General features: G+C 37.1%; 1 protein-coding gene across 2 annotated transcripts in view; it reads left to right on the top strand.

The window, feature by feature from the left end:
• USP32 (ubiquitin specific peptidase 32) overlaps positions 1 to 23,871 on the top strand; it is a 207,809-nt gene that overhangs the window by 155,834 nt on the left and 28,104 nt on the right. The window contains exons 13-22 of one of the 2 annotated variants that reach the window (XM_080825818.1): positions 8,401 to 8,596; positions 10,875 to 11,050; positions 11,596 to 11,736; positions 14,879 to 14,996; positions 18,378 to 18,532; positions 19,761 to 19,842; positions 20,654 to 20,728; positions 21,190 to 21,328; positions 21,577 to 21,682; positions 23,202 to 23,375. In XM_080825818.1, the coding sequence (XP_080681944.1) occupies positions 8,401 to 8,596; positions 10,875 to 11,050; positions 11,596 to 11,736; positions 14,879 to 14,996; positions 18,378 to 18,532; positions 19,761 to 19,842; positions 20,654 to 20,728; positions 21,190 to 21,328; positions 21,577 to 21,682; positions 23,202 to 23,375 (1,362 nt within the window). Of the gene's footprint in view, positions 1 to 8,400; positions 8,597 to 10,874; positions 11,051 to 11,595; positions 11,737 to 14,878; positions 15,039 to 18,377; positions 18,533 to 19,760; positions 19,843 to 20,653; positions 20,729 to 21,189; positions 21,329 to 21,576; positions 21,683 to 23,201; positions 23,376 to 23,871 lie in introns of both variants that reach the window. The other variant, XM_080825817.1, reaches the window with a different exon arrangement.

Here is a 23,871-nt window from a genome sequence, read left to right as displayed (position 1 = left end):
CCCTGCTGAGCAGAGAGCCTGATGCGGGGCTAGATTCCAGGACCCTGGGATCATGACCTGAGCTGAAGGCAGAGGCTTTAACCCACTGAGCCACCCAGGCGCCCCCATGTTAAACATTTTAGATCAGTGTCTGGCACATAGTAAGTACTCAGTAAGTATTAGCTAACAGTCTGAGATAGGATACAGTATAGGATAATAGCAGTGAGCTATTATCCTTTTATAGGATAATAGTAGTGACCCGTGTGTTAGGGTCCTGGTCCTGCTACTTGTGGTATAACCTTGAACAAGTTACTTACCCTTTCTGTGCCTCAGTTTTCTCATACAAACAACAGGGTTAATAATGATGCCTATTTCAATAGGGTTGTTACAAAGAATTAAATGAATTAACATAGATGAAGCACTCAGCCCCATGCCTGGCAGGTAGGACCCAATGTAAAGTTAGAGGAAGTAATGGTAGTAATACTAGCAGTGGTTTCAACAGCAGTAGCAGTAGTAATTAGTGATTTATATTTGCCTTTCCAGTATATATGGCAATTTTGGCAAATGCTTTGTTTAAGAAAAATAATCGATATTTCCAGTGTGTTGGATAATTTCCTCTGGGCTTAGTCTGCCCACCTAATAAGAGATCCGTTAGCTTTATTTAATGTCTCTTCATAAAATGGCGTATTTGCTGATGTGAATTACTAATTGTCTATGAGGGCAGACTGTATCTTTCAGACAGCAGCATGTCTAAATAGAAAGAGACTAAGGGAGCAGGAAAAATAAGCAATCCTTTCTCAAAAGTGTCTTGCCTCAGATATGAATGATTGACTTGAGTTTGAATTTTGGATCTGCTCATAGGATCTGTTCCTTCTTTATGGAGCCAAAGTTTTTTTTCTACTGTGTGAAATCTCCTTTTGCACAAATGTAAACTGGGAGAAATGGTGAAATGTTTTCTGTCATCATTGTAGTATATATTCTTGTCTTCCCTCCTGTTTGAGAGCTGAGAGAGCAGCTCTTACTACTCATGTACAGATTTTACTGTTCATTATGTATTATTGGTTGGTATGTGACTTTGGAGTTAGAAAGCACTTTAAGCACTTCTCTTTTCTAAACTTGCAAAGCTTCTGAGGGCCCTTTAGGTTTTGTTATTGCACAGAGTTGTATTGGGCAATTATTTTATTCCTGATCTAGATTTTCTAGAGTTTCAGGTCTCTTGACTCCTATCTTAGTACTTTTTCCATTACTCCATACTACCTTCCATTTTTCAAAAACCAGCATTGCAGACTAATGAAATATAAAATTGGCATAACTAGTAGTTTAGGTTCATTAATAGTTGTAGTATACATATATAGAGAAAAAAGTAGCATCGTCGTTGATAGGCAAGAAAGTGAATCCTGACCCTTATTTTGGAATATCATTAAACACTGACACAACTCAAAAGAAATCATGACATGCTCAAAATAGAATTATTTTATATTAATGTGCCACATATCCCTTTTGGGAGTCAGTGACTCAGAGCTCAGAGGAGGATGAAGTTTTTCACCATTGGTGAAACTTTATCTACCTAAAGACCTGTCTTCTGAAAACACAGGATAGTTGCTAAGAGTTCCAGAGCCAGAAGTCAGTAAAAACAAAACAAGACCCTTTGACATTTAAGGGGAAAAAATTTCCCAGAGCAACTGAAAATAACACTCAGAGCCAGTGACTATGTATATGACCATTATTGATTTGTTTAAGATGTAGAAGGAAAGTAGTCATAAGATTAGTCAACTGAAAATGTTGACAATTTCACTGAAAGTCAAGGGTGGAAGCAATGACCTGAAAAATAGGACAGAGAAGGGGGAAGAAGAAAGAACCCGAGTAATGGTGGCAGTTTCAGACAGTGCCCAACACTGAGAGCAGTAGATTCCTAGAATAGAAAAACAAGCCAGACAATGAGAAGATAGACCACTCTAGTTGGAACATTGGAAAACAAGTGAAGAAAAGCCTTTATTCTCTATCTAAAAAGGGTATCATTCACTGTACCATGTTAAAAGCATATGGTATAGTGTGCAGTCACTGGTGACAAAGATTGCAGTCTCTGATAAGCTATTCAGTTATTCCGTTGCTGAATTATTGTAAAACTTAACAGATTTAATGCCTGGTAATATATTTATCACCCCATTTTCTTACCAATGATATCTCTAGATTTCATCCTAAGGACTAAGCTGTTCAGAATAAGAAATAAGAATAGTTTCATGTAGGGGTACCTGGGTGGCTCAGTAGGTTAAGCCTCTCCCTTCGGCTCAGGTCATGATCTCAGGGTCCTGGGATGGAGCCCTGCATTGGGCTCTCTGCTCAGCAGGGAGCCTGCTTCCCCCCACCCCCCCGCCGCCTGCCTCTCTGCCTGCTTGTGACCTCTCTGTCAAATAAATAAATAAAATCCTAAAAAAAAAAATAATAGTTTCATGTAAGTTTTCTTTAGAAATATAGGATATATATAAGATTTCCAAAACCTGGGGGCCTGGGTGGCTCAGTCTTAGGTTAAGTGTCTGCCCTCAGCTCAGGTCATAATCCAGGGTCCTGGGATCGAGCGAGTTGGACTCCCTGCTCAGCTGGAGTCTGCTTCTCCGTCTCCCTCTGCTCCTTTCCTTTTCCCCTGCTTGTGCAGCTCTCTCATTCTCTCTCTCTCTCTCTCTCTCTCAAATAAATAAATAAATCTTTGTTAAAGACTTAAAATACAATTCCAGATATTTCTCTTTGAAATTCTAAATATCAAACTCAGAGGAAAGCTTAAAGGAATTTTTTTTCTCAGATATAATTAAAGGAGACCCCATCTTCCTCAAAGTGTATTACTACATATTTTTATTTTTATTTTTATTTTAAAGGTTTTATTTATTTATTTGACAGAGATCACAAGTAGGCAGAGAGGCAGGCGGGGGGGGGGGGGAAGCAGGCTCCCGGCGGAGCAGAGAGCCCAATGCGGGGCTCTATCCTAGGACCCCAAGATCACGACCTGAGCCGAAGGCAGAGGCTCAACCCACCGAGCCACCCAGGCACCCCAATTACTACATATTTTTAAAAAGTGAGTTATAGTGCATAAACAAACTTAAAATAAATGGAATAGGGAAATGAGTATAAATTTTTTTTAATATTTTATTCATTTATTTGACACAGAGAGAGAGATCACAACCAGGCAGAGAGAGAGGGGAGGAAGGAGGCTCCCCTCTGAGCAGAGAGCCTGATGCGGGACTCGATCCCAGGACCCTGGGATCATGACCCAAGCCGAAAGCAGAGACCCAACCAACTGAGCCACCCAGGTGCCCCGGAAATGAGTATAAATTTTAAAAAGAGTTGCCTGTCAAGTCCACATGATAGTTACGTGGACATCATTTAAATTCAGAAACACTTGTAGCAAAAATAAAATGATTTTTCTGGAGGACATTGAAGTAACCTGAGAGAAGGCTTTAATTTTTTAAGTTGTTCTTTCAAAATGGCTATCTTACTAGTTTTACACCATCTTTATAGGAGAGAAGCAAATGACCCAAAAGTTCATTAAAAATCTGAATCTTTCTAAAAAGCAAGTTCCAGAGGAAGTAGTACATTCAGTAAGAAATCTCAGCATTGGGAGCACGTTATAAAAACAAAAGTATGAGCCTATAATCCTCACTGGGGCAGTGGTTATCAGTTTTGACTACATAGTAGGATCACATAAAGGCCTTTACAAAAAGAGAAAAAAAATGCCTCTGTTCCTCTCCAGACCAAATAAATCAGAAAGTATAATTGGGAAAAACAAAACAAAACATTGAATTAATATAAATAAGTCATCTTATTTAACAAAAATTTTGAAACTTAAACCCATTTCTGTTGGTATGGACTCAGCATCAGAAAAGCTGTGAGAAGATCAGTATTATCTTTGAGAAGATCAATATTATCTTTAAGAAATTGCCATGAAATCCACAAACAAAAGGCCAAACATAGGATTAATAATACAAACTACTCAAGCCTAGTTTACATTTCTGCTTCTTTGGCCATAGGTCATTTTTGTTTTGTTGTGCATACAATTTGACTTCTTTGGTGGATAGTCTAATTTAAAATACTGATGGTGGTTGGGGCACCTGGGTGGCTCAGTGGGTTAAGGCCTCTGCCTTCGGCTCAGGTCATGATCTCAGGGTCCTGGGATCGAGCCCCGCATTGGGCTCTCTGCTCAGTGGAGAGCCTGCTTCCTCCTCCTCTCTCTCTGCCTGCCTCTCTCCCTACTTGTGATCTCTGTCTGTCAAATAAATAAATAAAATCTTTAAAAAAATAAAAATAAATAAAATACTGATGGTGGGGGGGCACCTCGCTGGCTCATTCAGTAGAACATGTGACTCTTGCCAGATCACGAGTTCAGGCCCCATGTTGGGCATAGAGCTTACTTAAAAAGAAATAAAATCCTAATGGCCCCAAATCCATATTTAATGTAGATTCCCAGTTTTTAGTCATTTGTGTACTATGGCCGTCATACTTTGCCATATAATTATGTGCTTAATGTGTTTATTTAAATAACTTTATCATTTTTATGTAAATAAATGCATTTTTAAAGTAAACTTTATATCAGCATCTTAAATAGAAAAATCAGTGTCACACTCCAGAAATAGAAGGTCAAAATAAAAATAAATTCAGTGAAAATAAGATATAATATCAAATTCCAGCTAAACAGTGTTGCCCTTTAAAGGGTAGTATTAAGGTCTGTTCTCTGTTAAAAAGAGAAATTATCAGGTGTTACATTAGCAGATCAAGTATTAGATTAGCACATTAGGAAAAAAAGATTAGCACATCAGTACCAAACGGGGACTGTTTCCTTGAAGTAATTAGAGGATTGAGAGAGAATTGAATAGGGAATAACTTTTTCACTGTGAACTAGTTATTAATACCCAAAATAATCTAATACCTTTCCTGTACTTTAGGAAACATATTAATTGACAGAAGATGCCAACATTAGGATCTGTAATAAAGAATCTACATGCTTCTGAATTGTTTGCAGTTTTAACAATTGCTATTTTAAAAAATTTAATCCTGAAAGTGAATTGGTTTGTACAAAGGAACCTAGGTTTTCTCATTCTTCTTGCCACTCTTTCAGTCAAAGGCATTGAAATTTTTTCAGAGCTGAATTCTGAAGGATCTATAAATTGATAGTATTCACCTGGCTTATAGATGATACAGGAGAAAGCATCTAATAAAATGTTGATCCAGTGTCTCTCTGGGCTCAAATTAGGGATGTTCTAATTGCATTAAAAGAAACTAAAGGACCCACTGTGCTATTGCTATGGTGTTACTTGGAGCTTGTCTTTTAAATTGGATATTTTTCTTGGGTTGGGTCATTTGTTTTATAAGCAGTGCCTCCAGCAATCAGTTTTTTCTATAAAACACATGTCAGTGTTTGTTGAATGCCACTTGAGTTCTTCTACCCATGCTATTGCATATCTTCTCAGATGTCTTTTGGACCTTGTTTCACTGGTAAATCCCGGTAGTCTCTTTACCCTCTCAGTTACAAATATCCTGATCTTCTGAAGACATTCATAGATACACATTCTCAGAGTCTTATCTTTCTGTTTTTCTATCACTAAACTTAGTAGAAAATAATTCTGTGCTAGTCATCTCAGCTTCTGGTACTGTACAATCTCTTGATTGTTCTTTCATCATTCAGACTCTAGATTCTTATATTACAGATTTTATAAATATTATTCTCCCTTTATTTTACATACACCATGTTCTTAGGCTTCAGGAAGGCTCTTGGCCTTCAAATTTTTATATTCTGCCTCTTTTTCTGTCCTGAGCACAAGACTCAAGTGTCCCAGGTAACTCAAAAAGAATATCCCAAAATAAGCTCATTCCCCCAGATGATCCCATTAACTCATAAACTTTATCTTACAGAGGTGTCAACTCCCATCTAGTCATCTATACCAGCACCTCAGGTTCTACCTTGGAATTATCTTTGCCTCTTTTTTATACACAATTAGTTGTCAAATTTTTTCACCTCTTACATATTCTTAGTCCATGTTCTTCTCTCCATCTCCTTACTTCTGGATCTATCTTTATGGTTTATTACCTTACAGTCTCTTGCCTTGAATTATTATAGGAGCCTTTTTTTTTTTTAAGATTTACTTATATTTATTTGAGAGAGAGAGAGAGAGACAGTGCAGGAAGGGGAGAGGGGGAGAGAGAATCTCAAGTAGACTCCCCAGTGAACAAGGAGCCCGTCACAGCGCCTGATCATGACCTGAGCTGACATCAAGAGCTGTGACTGAGCCACCTAGGTGCCCCAGTATAGGAGCCCTCTAACTTGTGTCTCAGGTTTCCATTTCTGCCGCTGGTCCTTTCTGTGGAGTACTTATTAAAGCAAAAAATGGATTATACTGTTGAATTTGAAAGCCTTTCACAGAAAAATCCGTGGATATAATGTTAAGTGAAAGAAAAAGAAAATTCTATGCTGTGTTTAAAATGTAATACCAGTTTTATAGCAACCAGGATGATGGTTCATATTTACTAAACACCAGGCACTTTACATGTGTTGCTCAAGTAATCTTTACAGTAACTCTGAGATAGATACTAATTACCCTGATTTTTACCCATGAAGAATCCAAGGCTTAGAAATTTACTTATTGTGGGGGTACCTGGGTGGGTCGGGAGTCGGTTAAGTATCTGACTCTTGATCTCAGTTCAGGTCTTGATCTGAGGGTCGTGTGTTCAAGCCCTGTGTTGGGCTCCATGCTGGGTGTGGAGCCTACTTTAAAAAAAGTTATCCTGGGGGCGCCTGGGTGGCTCAGTTGGTTAAGCGGCTGCCTTCAGCTCAGGCCATGATCCCAGCGTCCTGGGATCAAGTCCCACATCGGGCTCCTTGCTCAGCAGGGAGCCTGCTTCTCCCTCTGCCTCTGCCTGCCACTCTGTCTGCCTGTGCTCGCTCTCGCTCTCTCTCTGACAAATAAATAAATAAAATCTTAAAAAAAAAAAAAAGTTATCCTGGAAGGTCATATAGCTGGTAAGTCAGAGCGCCGCCCTTAGTTCTAACTATATATTCCACGCTATTTATTTTTTACATGTATGTGTATGTTTTCAGTCATGAAAAAGTAAACATACCAAAATATCAACTGTAGTTAATGCTAAATGATGGGATCATTTAGCATATTTATGATATTCTTCTGTAGTTCTTTCAGTGACAGTGTAATCTGTAATAATAAAAAGAATAAATATTATTTAATTTTTTTAATATTAAAAGAAACCTTCCATAATTTTCAGTTTTCGACAGAATAAAGGCCTGAATTAGTTTGTGTTAGGGGCACCTGGCCGGCCGGCTGGCTGGTTCAGTCGGTAAAGCATGCAATGCCCCCCACCTTTTTTTTTTTAAAAAAGGCTGACCCCCTTGGGGTGCCTGGGTGGCTCACTGGGTTAAAACCTCTGCCTTTGGCTCAGGTCATGATCTCAGGGTGCTGGGATCGAGCCCCGAATCGGGCTCTCTGCTCCACAGGGAGCCTGCTTCCCTTCCTCTCTCTCTGCCTGCCTCTCTGCCTACTTGTGATCTCTGTCCGTCAAATAAATAAATAAAATCTTTTTAAAAAAAAAAAAAAAGCTGACTCTCCCATGAGTAAGAAGGACCTTCTTTTCCCCACCCCACCCCGAATATTTTCTGTTTATTTGACAGAGAGAGACAGCGAGAAAGGGAACACAAGCAGGGGGAGTGGAAGAGGGAGAAGCAGGCTTCCCACCAAGTAGGAAGCCAGCCGTATACTGGGCTGGATCCCAGGACCCTGGAGTCATGACCTTAGCTGAAGGCAGACGCTAAACAACTGAGCCTCCCAGGTGCCCCAGAGCACGCAACTCTTGATCTCAGGGTCACACTTTTAAGGTCCACGTTGAGCATAGAGCTTACTTTAGAAGATAATAAATAAACAGGGGCACCTGGGTGACTGAGTCAGTTGAGCATCTTGTCTTCGGCTCAGGTCATGATCCCAGGGTCCTCGGATTGAGCCCGGCATGGGGCTCCTGTGGGGCTCCCTGCTCAGCGGGGAGCCTGCTTCTCTCTCTCTTCCTTTGCCTTCCATTTTGCCTACTTGTGCTCGCTGTCTGTCAAATAAATAAATAAAATCTTTAAAAAAAAAGATTTAAAAAAGATATTTAAATAAAATAAACACACATACGTACATACATCACTTACTCCCTTTGTGTCACAAAGTCCTTTGTGGTATGTGTCCCCAGTCTGCTTTATCAATTTTATTTACACACACACTTCCCCTTTGAAAAAACTGAAATTTAGTTACAGATTAAAATGTTCTTAATTGGCAGTAGCTAACTACAGGAGGATTAAAAGCAATAGATAATTCGGAGATTCATTTTCAAAACCTGCTTAGTGCTTGGATTATTAAATTGTACCTTTTAATTTCTGACCTCATGATTTTTTAGGATGCCAACCCTGTTGTAATTGAGCCGTCATCTGTTCTGAATGGAGGGAAATACTCATTTGGAACAGCAGTACATTGTATAGAGCAGAGTGAAGATAGAATCGGAGGAGGCAGCCTCAGCTATGTGAATACCACAGAAGAGAAGTTTTCAGACAACATTTCTTCTGCATCTGAAGCCTCAGAAACTGCTGGCAGTGGTAAGATGGCTTGCTTCCCATAAAGTTTATTCAAGGTCACTTCTTAAAAGAGTATACTTTATCAGAGAATGTGCTTCATAGGCTATAACCAGACTTCCGTTCACAGAAGTAAGTTTTGAATGAAATGGTCAGTTATAAAATTCTTGAATATATTAGTAGCTTTACAAAGAGAAACTCTTCTGTATTCTATTTCATGAATCTCTCAATTTGAAAATATGTTCGCTGTTGGGGTACCTGGCTGACTCTGTCAGTAGAGCACGCAGCTCTTGATCTTAGGGTAGTGGTTCAAGGCCCAGATTGGGCATGATTGGGCATGAGCCTATTTAAAATAAATTAGTTCATTTGTTTAAAAAAATATATATATATATATTTTTTTTTCACTATTTTCATTGATAAAAGCTACTTCTCTCCATATCGCTATTTAATTATTTTGTCAATCATTTGGAGAGACCGTTTTTGAGAAAATCTAAAATTCCATCTCCTAGACTCACTCTGCCTTCACTGGGTTAAATGCACCCTCATATTAGATTCTGCAGACATTTCAGGCTGGAATTAGGGGATTATTTTGTGAAACTATTGAGAAAAAGTCATAATGCGTCCCATAATCCTTTGCAGTCCTTTAGTCCTACCTAAAACTCAGTGTTTTTACACATTTGGGGAAAATGCTTTGATGTTTTTGCGGCATAGCTGAGATGAGCTGATCCCTCTGCTGATAACAGTGGCAGTACTCTCAAGCTTACTCTTGCTTCATCTCTGAGATCCCGCAAATCGGACAGAGCTAGTGTCTTCTCTACAAAGTTCTTTGTAGAATCTACTCCTCTTTCTTCCCCATCTGATTTTTTTTTTTAAGATTTTTTTAAAAATGTATTTGTTTGACAGAGATCACAAGTAGGCAGAGCAGCAGACTCCCTGCTGAGCAGAGAGCCCGATGCGGGGCTCAATCCCAGGACCCTGAAATCAAGACCTGAGCCGAAGGCAGAGGCAGAAGGCAGAGCCACCCAGGCACCCCTTCCCCATCTGATATTATAGCAATCATTTAGCAGTCCTAGAAGTTCTGTCTCTGATGAGCTTTAACACCAAGATTATTTTTAAGCCTCTCTAAGGTCCTATGCTATGCATAGTCTGATCAGTGCCCCAGACAAAAGGTTTAAATTGTCTGATGGCTAGAATGTTTACCTGATTGATGGCTAGAATAGCTAGTCTATTGTTCAGAGTTGAAATACCCCTTTTTTTTTTTTTAAGATTTTACTTGTTTGTTTGACAGACAGAGATCACAAATAGGCAGAGAGGCAGGCAGAGAGAAAGGAAGGAAGCGGGCTCCCTGCTGAGCAGAGAGCCCGATGTGGGGTTCAATCCCAGGACCCTGAGACCATGACCTGAGCCGAAGGCAGAGGCTTAACCCACTGAGCCACCCAGGCGCCCCCAGAGTTGAAATACCTTAAAATACCATTGAGGTTCACAACTCTTTTAAGTCCTTATTAATCATTTTTCTGTGTGCATTTTTCTATTGTAACCTGACATGCCTTCCTTTGAAATAAATTTACTAGGAAAGTTCCCTCCTCCCTGGCACTCTTCTGTTAAGAGTTCTTGTCTTAGCTCCTTCGCTTTGGTTTAGAGACTTCTTATGACCAGTCTCTTAAGAACATTCAGAATGTGTTTACAGGGGGAAAAGAAGAATTAAGGGTGACTCTGTGAGAGCCCAGCTATTTGGCCATACATCTTCCTTTCTATTAAAGGATATATAATTAATGTGAGTTATTAGATATTTTAGGAGGCTGGCCACATGTTCATTTGGCCACAGTTGTGTGGTGATTTTTTGTTTTTTGTTGTGGTGGTTTTTTAGATTTGTGTTTATTTATTTTAGAGAGAGACCATGTGAATCAGGGTGAGGGGAGCGGGAGCCAGAAGGAGAGAAAGAATCACAAGCAGACTCCATGCTGAGTACAGAACCTGACACATGGCTGGATCTCATGACCCTGAGATCATAACCTGAGCTGAAATCAAGAGTCGGGCACTTACCCGACTGTGCCAGTCAGGGGCCTCATTTGGTCACAGTTTTTAAAGCTTTTCTTCCACCTAGTGTTAATGCTAGGTGTTGTCCAAAAGGATTATGTGTATAATTCTTATCTTCTACAGAGTTGTCAGAATCTTACACTATACTGCCATGCCAACAGAAAAATAGCATTAATCTAATACATGGACATTGAGTTCATATCTTCAAGCCTATTTATGTATAATAACTACAAATAAAGAGATTCCATCCTCTTCCCCCGTATAGGCTTTCTGTATTCTGCCACACCAGGGGCAGATATGTGCTTTGCTCGACAACATAACACTTCTGACAATAACAACCAGTGTTTGCTGGGAGCCAATGGGAATATTTTGTTGCATCTCAATCCTCAGAAACCAGGGGCTATTGATAACCAGCCACTAGTAACTCAAGAACCTGTAAAGGTAGGTGATATGACATCTACTTAAAATAATTCCCTTTCAGGTGGCAAGTAAATTTCATTCTAGAGGTTTTAACATATAGCATGACATTCATACATTCACGGTTCATTAAATTAACCTGTTGTAGGTGGGTATCTCTGCATAGTATATTTCTGCGAGGATATTTTATGATTTAGTAATTGCACAGTAGTGTAGTAATCCTTAGAAATATTCTTACTTAGGACAGCTACTGGGAAAATGTAGTTTTATATGTATGTGGAATTTTTTTTTCCAAAATATTTTCTGTTGTTTGAAGATCTGTGAAAACCAGTCTTATTTCCAAATGCTCCAGTGATTTTTCAAATGATTTGCCTTGAGTTCTCTTTCTTAAATAATTTATTTTGGAAGTTAAAAATAAAAATCTCTTTTAGAAAATGATTTTCCAGTAACATGAAACTGAGTAGTGACATATGTGCTTGTTATTCTGTGTCTAGATTTTGGTAAAACACAAGAGACTGTAATACTAAAAATATTTAAAAAACCAACATTTGTATTCCATTCTTTCTAAGGCTACATCACTAACACTAGAAGGAGGACGATTAAAACGAACCCCACAGCTGATCCATGGAAGAGATTATGAAATGGTCCCAGAACCTGTGTGGAGAGCACTTTATCACTGGTATGGAGCAAACCTGGCTCTACCTAGACCTGTAAGTATAACCACTGGAGCTTCATATAAGGAACAGTCCTACTTTGGGTCTTCCATTACTTTCCTATATGAATCTCACTATTCACAAATTAGTTCTTTCTTGTCACAGCAGACTTCCCAGCTGTAGCTTAATATTCTATATCTGGGAATATATCTGGGAAAACACTGTGATAATCGTTTTTGACATATGTATAGTTTGATGTTTTAGAGCCTGCCTAAATTTGGATTACCAGTGTTCCAGTCTCTAAATCTTAGTTTCTTCCTCCTCTGTAAAATGGAGGTAACAGTATCTACTTCATTAGAGTTGTTTTGATAATTAAATAATACATATGATTAACACAGCATCTGATTCACAGTAAGTGGTCAGTAAATGTTAACCATTGCTAATATCATCATCATCATTAAGAGCATTTTCAGAGCCTCACACAAGGTCATTTTTTTTACATTTATGTCACACAAATATTAAAGTGATTTTACTACATCAGAGCTGCATTTGCTGGCTTGATAGAATTTTTTCATCTCTAAATATGACACATTGGCCTGATTTCAGGAAAAAATGCTGCAAAAAAACATTTAAAATGGTGTTTTCAGGTAGAGAGAATACTAAATATATTGCCATGGCAAGGTTAAAAATGAATGCTTTTATGATGTGTAAGTCATACTGTTTATATAAAAATACCTTTGGAGTGCCTGGGTAGCTCAGTTGGTTAAAGCATCCAGCTCTTGATCTCAGCTCAGGTCATGATCTCAGGGTTTTTTCCAAACGTGTGTGATCTCTTTAAGGTAAATTCTTGCGCGTGGAATTGCATCTATTGTTTGACAGTTGCCACTGAAGTTAAGTTCAAAGATAAGAATAATTAAAATGTGAATAAATACGTGTTTTTGTATGTTTGTGTGTAAGACTTTTATTAATTTGTAATTTTTCACAAACTCACTTGTTATCTTGGCAAACAAGATGCATATTATAAACACTACTTCATGGGGGCGCCTGGGTGGCTCAGTAGGTTAAGCCTCTGTCTTCGGCTCAGGTCATGATCCCAGGGTCCTGGGATTGAGCCCCGCATTGGGCTCTCTGCTCAGCCGGGAGCCTGCTTCCCTCTTTCTCTCTCTGCCTGCCTCTCTGCCTACTTGTGATCTCTGTCTGTCATATAAATAAATAAAATCTTAAAAAAAAAAAGATTTTATAAAAACTACTTCATTATCAGTTCAGATTCTGCCAAAGGTATGTTTTATGTAGCCTGTCAACTACTAATACTGAATTATTAATGCTTCCTCAAATCATATTAAACTGAAATTATAAGAAATTATGGTTGGCTTTGTAACTGTTAGTACCTGCCCAGAAGTGGACAGACTTCTTCCAGCAATCTAGAATACCAGGGAGAGCCCTTTCTTGCTTATCATTTAAGTAGGATTTGAAAAAGCTCCCCAATGGAGCTTTTCAAGTGCCATACTGTAGTATAACAGAACATGTGGAATACTGTTAAGAAAAAGTCCTAAAGGTTTGGTTTGTAGCATTGTTTTCATTTGGTTCTTTACTGCCCCCTCTTGATATTGGAAAATGGTCTACTGCAGAAGACATTGGTTACTAGGGCAGAGGGAAATAAAATAAAACCTGCTCACTTGAGACTTAAAGATTGTGTAGGATTTTGTGTTTTAAAGTAGGTTAATCCTGCTATCCTTTTGGAATACTAAATTGATAATGTTCTACTGTTAAAATTCTTAGAGTGATATTTTTATAATGAAATGTTTTCCTGTATCTTTGGGCTGGCAAGCACATTATTTGGAGGGGGTTACTAAAAAATCCTGTTTCAACATGAATCTCAATTTTGTGCATCCAGAGTAATTGTTTTAATCATAGACAAAAATACATGGAACAAACCAGTTACAGTAGAACATAGCAAATTTGTATATGAAAACATTTCTGTTCTTAAAACTAATACAAGAGGGGCACCTGAGTGGCTCAGTGGGTTAAGCCTCTGCCTTCGGCTCAGATCATGATCCCAGGGTCCTGGGATCGAGCCCTGCATAGGGCTCTCTGCTCGGCAGGGAGCCTGCTTCCTCCTCTCTCTCTATCTGCCTCTCTGCCTACTTGTGATCTCTGTCTGTCAAATAAATAAATAAAATCTTTAAAAAAAAAACAAACGAATAAAAGAAATAAAATTTTAGGCAAATTTAGAATACTCTTTTTTTTTTTTAAGATTTTTATTTAATTTGACAGAGATCACAGGTAGGCAGAGAGGCAGGCAGAGAGAGAGGAAGGGAAGCAGGCTCACCACTGAGCAGAGAGCCCGATATGGGGCTCGATCCCAGGACCCTGGGATCGTGACCTGAGCTGAAGGCAGAGGCTTTAATCCACTGAGCCACCCAGGCGCCCCTAATACTCTTTTTATATGTGTTAAAGAAACCAGATATTTTCAAATGATGTCCACTGATAAGGTTTTATAAGGGAAGTACCTTCATAAATTTCTGAGGGTATTGTAAATTCCTACACTTCAGGTGGCAAAATGACTTAGACAGTTAATGATACGGCCTTCCATACTTTTTGACTTATAGCTCCAGTCCTAAGAATTTGTCCCTTAAAAGACCATCATTTAGGGGTACCTGGGTGGCTTAGGCAGTAAGCATCTGCCTTCGGCTCAGGTCATGATCCCAGTGTCCTAGGATCAAGCCCCACATTGGGCTCCTTACTCCGCAGGAAGCCTGCTTCTCCCTCTCCCACGCCCCCTGCTTGTATTCCCTCTCCTGCATCTCTCTCTGTCAAATAAATAAAATCTTAAAAAAAAAAAGACCATCATTTATATACATGAAGTATGTAAAAGTGAGAAGAATTATGGTGTGAAGGTAATAGAATTATAGCTAATATTTAAGATTTCCCCCCTTAATTTCAGTGTCACTTGCTTTTAAATAAAAGAGGAGAAAATACTCACCAGGAGTTCAAATCTTGGAAGACGAGTTTAGGACCAGGAGTCTGAGAGTATTTAAACCCATGTAATTTCAATCTATGAATCTCTGTAATCTAACAAATACAAGTAGTGAAGCTATTGAACATTTTAGTTTCAAAATAAATTTCAGAAATTCGATAAAAAATGACAAATTTTGTTTATTCTTTTATAGTGATCACATTATATCTTTTATAACAATAGGTGATCAAGAATAGCAAGACAGAAATCCCAGAGCTGGAGTTATTTCCTCGCTATCTTCTCTTCCTAAGACAGCAGCCTGCCACTCGGACACAGCAGTCTAACATCTGGGTGAATATGGGTATGATGAGCCTGAGAATGTTTCCTCAGCATTTACCAAGAGGTAACTTAAGAATGCAGCAAGAATACCATTCATTTCTTTAAAAAAAACAAAAACAAAAACAACCAAGTTGCTCAAAGTCTGGTGCCACTGTACTAACACATACATCCATCTACTTTCATACAAAATCAGTAAATCATCTGTGGGGCTTAGATCTATGGTCATGCGCAAGACTAGACGGGGTAGTGGCAAAGTCTCAGCATCAAACTGAGAAGAATTGTTTCCTTTTCTGGTTTGTAAACATACATAGAATAAATTTCACATACTTTTTTTCTTTGAAAAAAAACCATTATAAATTGTTTGCCCTAAGTTAGAATCTGTCGATTGATGATTGGTCTTTTCAACTCCACTCAAATTTCTGAAAAGTAATTTCTTTCACAGTATCATATTTTTGTTTATTTGTTGGTGTTTTGGGGGGACTCTTGGCAAAACTTGATACATTTCTCATGGTTGGTCCAAGGAGCCTTTATAAGAGATAGATAATATAAAGTGAAGAATATATTTTTGAAAATTAAAATGGCACATTTGCTTTGAAAAACATCAATCCTGGCTTATCAAAATGACATATAAGTTCCCATTTAATGTATTATAGGCAAAAATTCCCCTTTGATTTCTCTGTGAGGTTACATTTTATTGAAGGGCAGGACTTGCTCTATGCTTTAGCTTTGCGAATATTTGACATTGTTCTTCAGTTGAGTTACACATTTACACAAAGTCTGAGACTTTGTGTAACAATACCAGAATGTTATTAATATTACTTAGGATGCAAGAACTACCTGTGAACCCAAACCAACCCTATAAGCACCATTCCTCTTTGGAAATCAAATAGTTTTATGTCTTCCTTAAAGGTTATATTCGCATAATAATGCAGATTCTTACACATACTTTTTGGTAAGAATTATAACAAAGCATTGGCTTCTGCCTAACCAAACTTTGTCTTTGGGGAAAATGTCAAAATCAAGGAACAGTGAAAACAGAATCACTATGAAACATTTTCTTGATTTAATTTTCCATTGAATAAAAATAATTCGCCTTGCTTCCCTGACACCCATAGCATATATCTTTCTCAATTCTCTTTGAAAGATAACATGAGAGGCAAGATGTGTTGTTGCACTTTTAGTAAGTATTCTTTGTAACTCTTGTGCTGATCCTAGATTTTTGCTGTTTCTGTAAATTCCACTAGATTTGTTGGTGTTACTCAAAAACACAAAATTATGTGTAATAAGTGGCTGCCTGCTTAATGAGCTATGCTATAAGAACTGTCTAGAATTCAAATAAATTTCTTACATGGCTTAAGACAATAAATTGGCTTGGACACTACACTTACAAATGCTTCTGAATCCTAGAACTGGGTAGCTCCAAATTTATTCTTAATTTGAAATTTTATTCCTTACTAATTAGTTCTGAAATCAGTCATTAATCATTTTGAAGTTTATGAAAATATGCTTTCTTGCTGTAATCTTATAACTAATCCTCTGATGTATAATTGGAAAATTTTGCTCTTTTATTTTCTGTCAGGAATTATCCTTTGCTTGCTGATAGTAAAAAATTTGCTAGACTGTGTTTAAAAATTGATCATGGTTGGGTTTTGTTCTATCATAACATATTTTTCATCTTTCTCATTAATGTAGTAGGGCTGTTTACTAGACTCTTTTATTACTTTTGAAGTGATGGATGTACAAACTGTGACACAGTTAACAATGACTTAAATGTAGCCTTGTTGACAGATAAGGCTACAGGGTCTTTGTTTCTTATATGATTTTTCAGCCTATTTTAGGTGAGTAAATTTTTTTCTGGAAGCTCTTAAAAAAGCAGATAATACCAATACTTTTCTCTGCTTTGTTTAGTAGTTGAAGACTTAAAGACATTTAATAAGAGGAAAGAAGCTAAGTCTCCATTGGATAGGTGGAAAATTACCTGGCATGTATAATTGTACCCTCAATGGATTATATTGATACACTAAGTTCATTTTTGTTTTGGGTTGCTCAGTTAACTATAACCTACTATAGCTAGAGAGGACCATTTTAAGCTACAGCTCTTGCCTGGGTTTTTGGCTGAATAGTTAACCAAGATTTTGTTGATTGTTTTAGCAACCTATTTTTTACTTCCATCATCTCTTGTCATGTCATCCCCCTTCTGTTTAGAAGTAGCAGGTGGTTGATTAAACTTGATATATTCTTTCTTCACTTTTCTCTCTTTCCCCTTATTGTCATTCTTTTTGTTTCTTAAGCCCTCTTGGAATTCAAGATCATGTCTGCTGTCATCTTATTTTGCAGGCAGGCCATACAGTTTTCCTGCCTCCTACCTTTTCAGCAGGGCAATTTTTTTTTGGCACGGGAAAGTTCTCGGTTTCACTTTAAACTCTGTTTGGCCATTGTAGAGTCTATGCCTATTTGGAATTTTAAGTAAAAGTTTCTTGTGTAATTGTACTACTGTGCCAGGTAATTGGGGCACTTAATTACTGAGAGTGATGGGATTAGTAATTCAAAGACAGTTTATTTTAACAAAGTGGGTCAGGTTGTTAAATAACAAAAATTCAACCAAGTAAATTTTTAAGATCTAATTGGCTTTATTAATTGATTTATGGATCTGGTAACATCCTTTCTAGCAAGTAGAGGGGTGCTCCCAAGAACTACAGAAAGAAAAGCGGAGGTTAAAGATAGAGGAGTGGAAAAAAGGAAACTTTTCACAAAGATTCCATTGTTTTAGGCAAGGTCTTGCTCTAGAAGGGAATAATAGGGGTCTATCAAATTTCCTAGTACTGACCTGGAAATTCCCATGTTGACTGGTTAAAGGTTACATTTCTAGGGGTTTGAAACTGTAGTTAGGTTAGGTATTAAGTCTTGGTTTATAGACTTACACCTTTAACGTAAGTGATCCCATTTGGGGCCAATGGTTCTCTTTTTAATGAATCCAGTTTTCTGTGGAATTCTTTTTAATGAATTCAGTTATCTGTGGAATTCAGATCCAGTCCCATATGATCTTCCCCATTCTTAAATTGAATATTGATTTTGCTATTGAGTGTGACCCTGCTGAGGGCAGCCAAGGTACCAGTGTCTGTTGTTGATACTTGCCACTCCTCTTGGGATCCAAATACAGCCTGTTACTTGGGCCTCTGGTTTTGTTGCTCTTCCTTTCAAAGTTAAGGCTTTGAATTTACTTTAACACAATTGGTCTCCTGTCTGCCTTTTAAAGCTTCTTAATTTATAAAATTATTAAACCTGTAATTCTCATTTCTCATCATTATTTCCTAAAACAATCAGTGCTGAATGGGCGCCTTTTTTTTTTTTTTTTTTTTTTTTACGTCTACCTTTTTCCTTATTATGATTACTATGACCATAGGCAATGTACCTTCTCCGAATGCACCATTAAAGCGGGTCTTAGCCTATACAGGCTGTTTTAGTCGAATGCAGACCATCAAGGAAATTCATGAATATCTGTCTCAAAGGCTACGCATCAAAGAGGAAGATATGCGCCTGTGGCTCTACAACAGTGAGGTAAGTCATTCCCGGTTGTAAGGTGACTTGTACATATAACTGACAAGATCCGAACAGTACAGAAGTGTATACTGAAAATTCTTCACTCTCATCCTCTTACCCCTGTCTTCCATCCTCCTCTGACATAGTGTTATTATTATTATTATTTTTTTAAAGATTTTATTCATTTATTTGACAGACAGAGGTCACAAGTAGGCAGAGAGGCAGGCACAGAGAGAGAGGGGGGAGGAAGCAGGCTCCCTACTGAGCAGAGAGCCCGATGCGATGCGGGGCTTGATCCCAGAGCCCTGAGATCATGACCTGAGCTGAAGGCAGAGGCCTAACCCACTGAGCCACCCAGGTGCCCCATGATGTAGTGTTATTAATTACTTATATAGTCTTCCTAACATCGCAATGTTTTCACATTATACTCTGAAATTGGATCATAAGTAGTTTTAACCAGTTCTGTATTCCATTGTTCCCTCTTTTATCTTCCTGTGATCACCATTGAGAGGCAGTATAGTATAATAGTTAAGAACACAATTCCTATAGCCGCACCGCCAGGAATTAAATCCTGGCCCTGCCACTTGTTTAGTTGTATAACCCAGAGCAAGTCACTTAACTGTCTCAATTTTCTTATGAAAATTGAATGCATTCCAACATAATAGTATCTCCCTTAGAATTAATAATATACCTTAGAATTAATAATAATATTCCTTAGAATTAATAACAACATAGTAGTATCTTCCTTAACATTCCAGCGTAATAGTAACTCCCTTAGAATTAAATAACTTAATTTTGTGAGCACAAACAAAAACTTGTAATTCTGCTGTAGAATTTTGATTTTGTATTTTTGGTTCCCAGTATGTTTCATCTTGATCATAAGTATGTTTACTGAATTTCATATTGCGTACGAAAGAAAATTTCTTTAGTGCAAGTACTTCAGAAAATCTAAATCTCAGTGAATTTTGGTTTGGTGTGTGATGAGTCTTCTCATCTCCCCAAAATTCTGTTATAATTATGTTTTAGAGACAGAGTATTTGTTTATGGCGTAGACATTGTTTTTCTCTCATTTTGCCACCTAAATTGTAAATATTTCTGAACAACTATAATATGCCAGATATCTGTCACATGAGTTATGGAACTATACGGACGTGTTTAAATTTTTAATTATTGTTCATTTTTACTTCCTTTTCTGTTTTAGGTTTAGTAATCAAATTAACAAAAACATTTCTTCCTCCATGCACAGAATTACCTTACACTTCTGGATGATGAAGATCATAGATTGGAATATTTGAAAATCCAAGATGAGCAGCATCTAGTAATTGAAGGTATAAGATGGAAGCATGCATCTATATTAGATTTTAGGGGAAGAATTTAAAGATTTAGTTACTAATAATCTACTTTATAATTTTTCTGACTATTACTTGATCATTATATTCTTTATAGTAAGAAAAACCATTAAGCTCTTATGTAATCCTACATACTATGTAAATTGCTTTAAAAAAAACAATATCTGCATTCGTTGGTTGGCAAGGAATATTAGAAACATTAGGTAGAAACAAGTGAATTCGGTTATAAATTTACAAAATTTCAAGCTACCTTTTGAGTTTGAGTAAGAAAACTAACTCTCTGGCATAGTTAGTAGCAGAGGCTTTCATTAGTCATCAACACTAGTCACTCACCAACAGAGCTTACTTGTATACTCACACATAGATCTACACACTGGCATGGGTATGTCAGTGAAAACTTAAAATGTATCTTTTCCCTTCAAGATTTTTGGAAACATTGCAGGCTGCCTTTGTATTAAAAGAAATTACTCTGACAGTTGTCATAATTTAAGAAGGAATTGTGATGATTCTTATGCATTAAGTTTAAGAGCTTTAATTACTTCTATAGATGTTTGAGTATAATTTTAATTCAGGTAGGCAATTGAGGGAATAGCTTACCAGTGAATTCGAATCAAGTGACTATAAAGTCCCCAGTATAAAGAGTTAGAATGGTTTCAGAATCAATTACTAAAATTAACTCAATTTTTTTCAGTTTCTGATTTAGAAATAAAAACCTTTCTTTAAAAAAAAAAAAGAAGCAATTGATTTGAATGGGTAAGAAATTAACACATTCCTCTCTCTGTCTTTCCAGTTCGCAACAAAGATATGAGTTGGCCTGAGGAAATGTCGTTTATAGCAAACAGTAGTAAAATAGATAGACACAAGGGTAAGTCTCTGGTCAATTATTTCTAAAGAAATTATCTTAAAATTACTAAACTATTGAAGTGTTAATAACTCTCAGCTTTCTAATTCAAAAGTGATTAGGACCCCTTTTTCTTTTTCCTGGAGCATCACATTTTTTTCTAACCTTGGCAGTTATATAATTTATATATTTTTTTAAAGACAAAATACTGGGAGAGAATTGTTTGAATTGTAAAAATCTATCATAGCAGTTAAAGAGAATCATAGCTAATTTTAGATCACAGATGAGCTTAGATTACCATAATCGCCAGTGATACTCTGTGAAAAACCTCTACTTCAGCATTCCAAGACCAGATAAAGAAGTATTAGCTCCATTTAGCTGATTAAAAAAATTATAAAAATCATTGCATCAAAAACAAGTAACTGTTTGGTCTGCCTGTGACATCTTTCTATAGTTAGGCTTCCTTCTCATATTGTTTGTTCTAGTTCCCACAGAAAAAGGAGCCACCGGTCTGAGTAACCTGGGAAACACTTGCTTCATGAACTCAAGCATCCAGTGTGTTAGTAACACACAGCCACTGACGCAGTATTTTATCTCAGGGAGACATCTTTATGAACTCAACAGGTAATATTTCTTGGTTCATTGCCCTCTTTTATGACTTTGATATGAACCCACCATCTCTTAAATCTCCTCTTCTAAACCCTGGGGGAGAAAAGTCTTATTTGCCCTACTTAGTATGAAATAAGGGGCAAGGGATACTTCTCTCGTTTTAAAAAGAAATTTGTGAGAAAATAGATGCTAGACATTTCTGTCCCCATGTGATTGTGATTTATGAGAACGTTTAGCAACAAATTTTCCTCTCAAACTTCTAGGACAAATCCTATTGGTATGAAGGGCCATATGGCTAAATGCTATGGGGATTTAGTACAGGAACTTTGGAGTGGAACTCAGAAGAATGTTGCCCCATTAAAGCTTCGGGTAAGTAGATTAAAATAATACTGAAGTATTAAGTCCTAAGCAGTTGTTTAAGTAACTGATTTTTTTTCTACATGCTTTTTATGTTTAGCTTTTTAGTTTTAGTTTAACTAATGTGTTTTAGCTCTTTCGTGAGAATAAACTGGGTGTCAGATGCTTTTACTCGTTCAGATGTATGCAAAATACTGGTGTAGATGTAGTGTTAGGAAATGATCAAAGTCATAGTCTAAATTTGGGTTGTCATTCAGTTTACTAATTTATCAAATATCTTGTATACATAGGAAATCTTCCTTTGTTAGTCCTTTACTGTTAGTAGTATTCTAACTGCAAGGTATACCTCTGAGCCTAATAAATGATACTCAGTACACTTTTTAATATTACTAAGATAATTCTATCTATAGAATTTTTTTAAGGATTTTATTCAGTTATTTATTTATTTGACACAGAGGGAAAGAGAGCCAGAGAGCACAAGCAGGGGGAGTGGCAAGCAGAGGGAGAAGGAAAAGCAGGCTCCCTGGGCTTGATCCCAAAACCCTGGGATCATGACTTGAGCCAAAGGCAGACACTTAACCAACCGAGCCATCCAGGCCCCCCCATCTATAGAATTTTTAAAAAACAGCAAGAGGAACACCTGGGTGGCTCAGTGGATTAAGCATCCAACTCTTGATCTCAGCTCAGGTCTTGACCTCAGGGTGATGGAGTTTAAGTCCCACATTGGGCTCCACACTGGGCATAGAGCCAAATTAAAAAATAAATTAATTAAAAATAGGAGCCAGAAAGAATGTAATTACTGAAGTCCATGGATACAAATTTTATATGTAATGAAGGTATGATTATTTTTTAGGATTATTTTTTATCTTTATTTAAAAACAATACAAAAACTTTTTAGATTAAAAATTAATAATCATTATAGCTAAAAATTGGACTTCTTAACCTAATAGCTAAAAATGTGACTTCTTAACCATTTCTAAGCATTACTCTAATTACTTTATGTGTATTAACTCAGTTAATCTTCTAAATAGTCCTAAAATGTAAAGCAATGCTATTATCCTCATTTTATGGCTTAGGAAACTAAGGCCCAGGGCAGTTAAATAGCTTGCCCAAGATTATAAGTTAGTAAGTAAGTCCTCACATTTAAACAGGCTATTCTGCCTCCAATAATAAAAGTTAGGATACAAGACTAGAAAAGTTAACCGTAAAAGAAAACACTTTTTCAATGAGAGCAAATGCTATTTTAGTATTTCTGTCCTACCTGTCTTAAATAATATCTGTGTACCTAAAGAACTGTTTGCTTATATGATACTGAACTGGAACATAGTATTGGCCAAAATACCTTTTTTTCCTTGTCATTTGAGATTAAGACTAGAAAGATTTCATGATTATTCAAAATATATTTGCTGAAATCAAGGCAGATTAAATATTATTTACCTTCTCATAATGCAGCTGAATGAATTATGGGGCGTGTTCATTCCAAATTTTATGTGGTAGCAAATAATGAGTTTGATTCCTGTTATATTTATAGTGGACCATAGCAAAATATGCTCCCAGGTTTAATGGGTTCCAGCAGCAAGATTCCCAAGAACTTCTGGCTTTTCTCTTGGATGGTCTTCATGAAGATCTCAACCGAGTCCATGAGAAGCCATATGTGGAATTGAAGGACAGCGATGGCCGACCAGACTGGGAAGTAGCTGCAGAGGTTTGTCGGTTTTGAATTTCTAATGTAAGCAATAGATCAGATGTTCTGGCCACAAACGTGTGTCACACAACTTAAATGCTAATTAAACTATTAACATTTAATTTAATTAAACTATTCTGTGATTAGAATTTTACTGTGGAAGTGAAGGAATTTATATTTCTCTGTTTAATTCTTATTCAGTAACACCAAAACAAAGCATCTTTAATGCAAGTTTTAGAATGTCACCTTTTTACATTGTAAACTTTTGGGAAAAAATGTAGGAATAATCATTTGGTAGAACTTGGGAGTCCCCTTAATTGCTAAAATAATGTGTAGTCACCAATAGGCATGTTTTATCTACCTTTAATGGACAGAGAACTTTAATACTCACCGTTGTCACCATGGTAAGAACAAAAAAATAGGATTTCCCATCTGTATTTAATATGTAGGTTGAACAAAAAGAATCAAAGTCCATTCAAGAACTGGTTTTCTGTACTATCTCAGTAGATGGTACATT

The sequence above is a fragment of the Martes martes genome, assembly GCF_963455335.1.
Source record: "Martes martes genome assembly, chromosome: 16".
Classification (NCBI taxonomy): Eukaryota; Metazoa; Chordata; class Mammalia; order Carnivora; family Mustelidae; genus Martes; species Martes martes.
The sequence above is the reverse complement of the archived record's forward strand: the minus strand, read 5'-3'. Positions and strand labels throughout refer to the sequence as shown.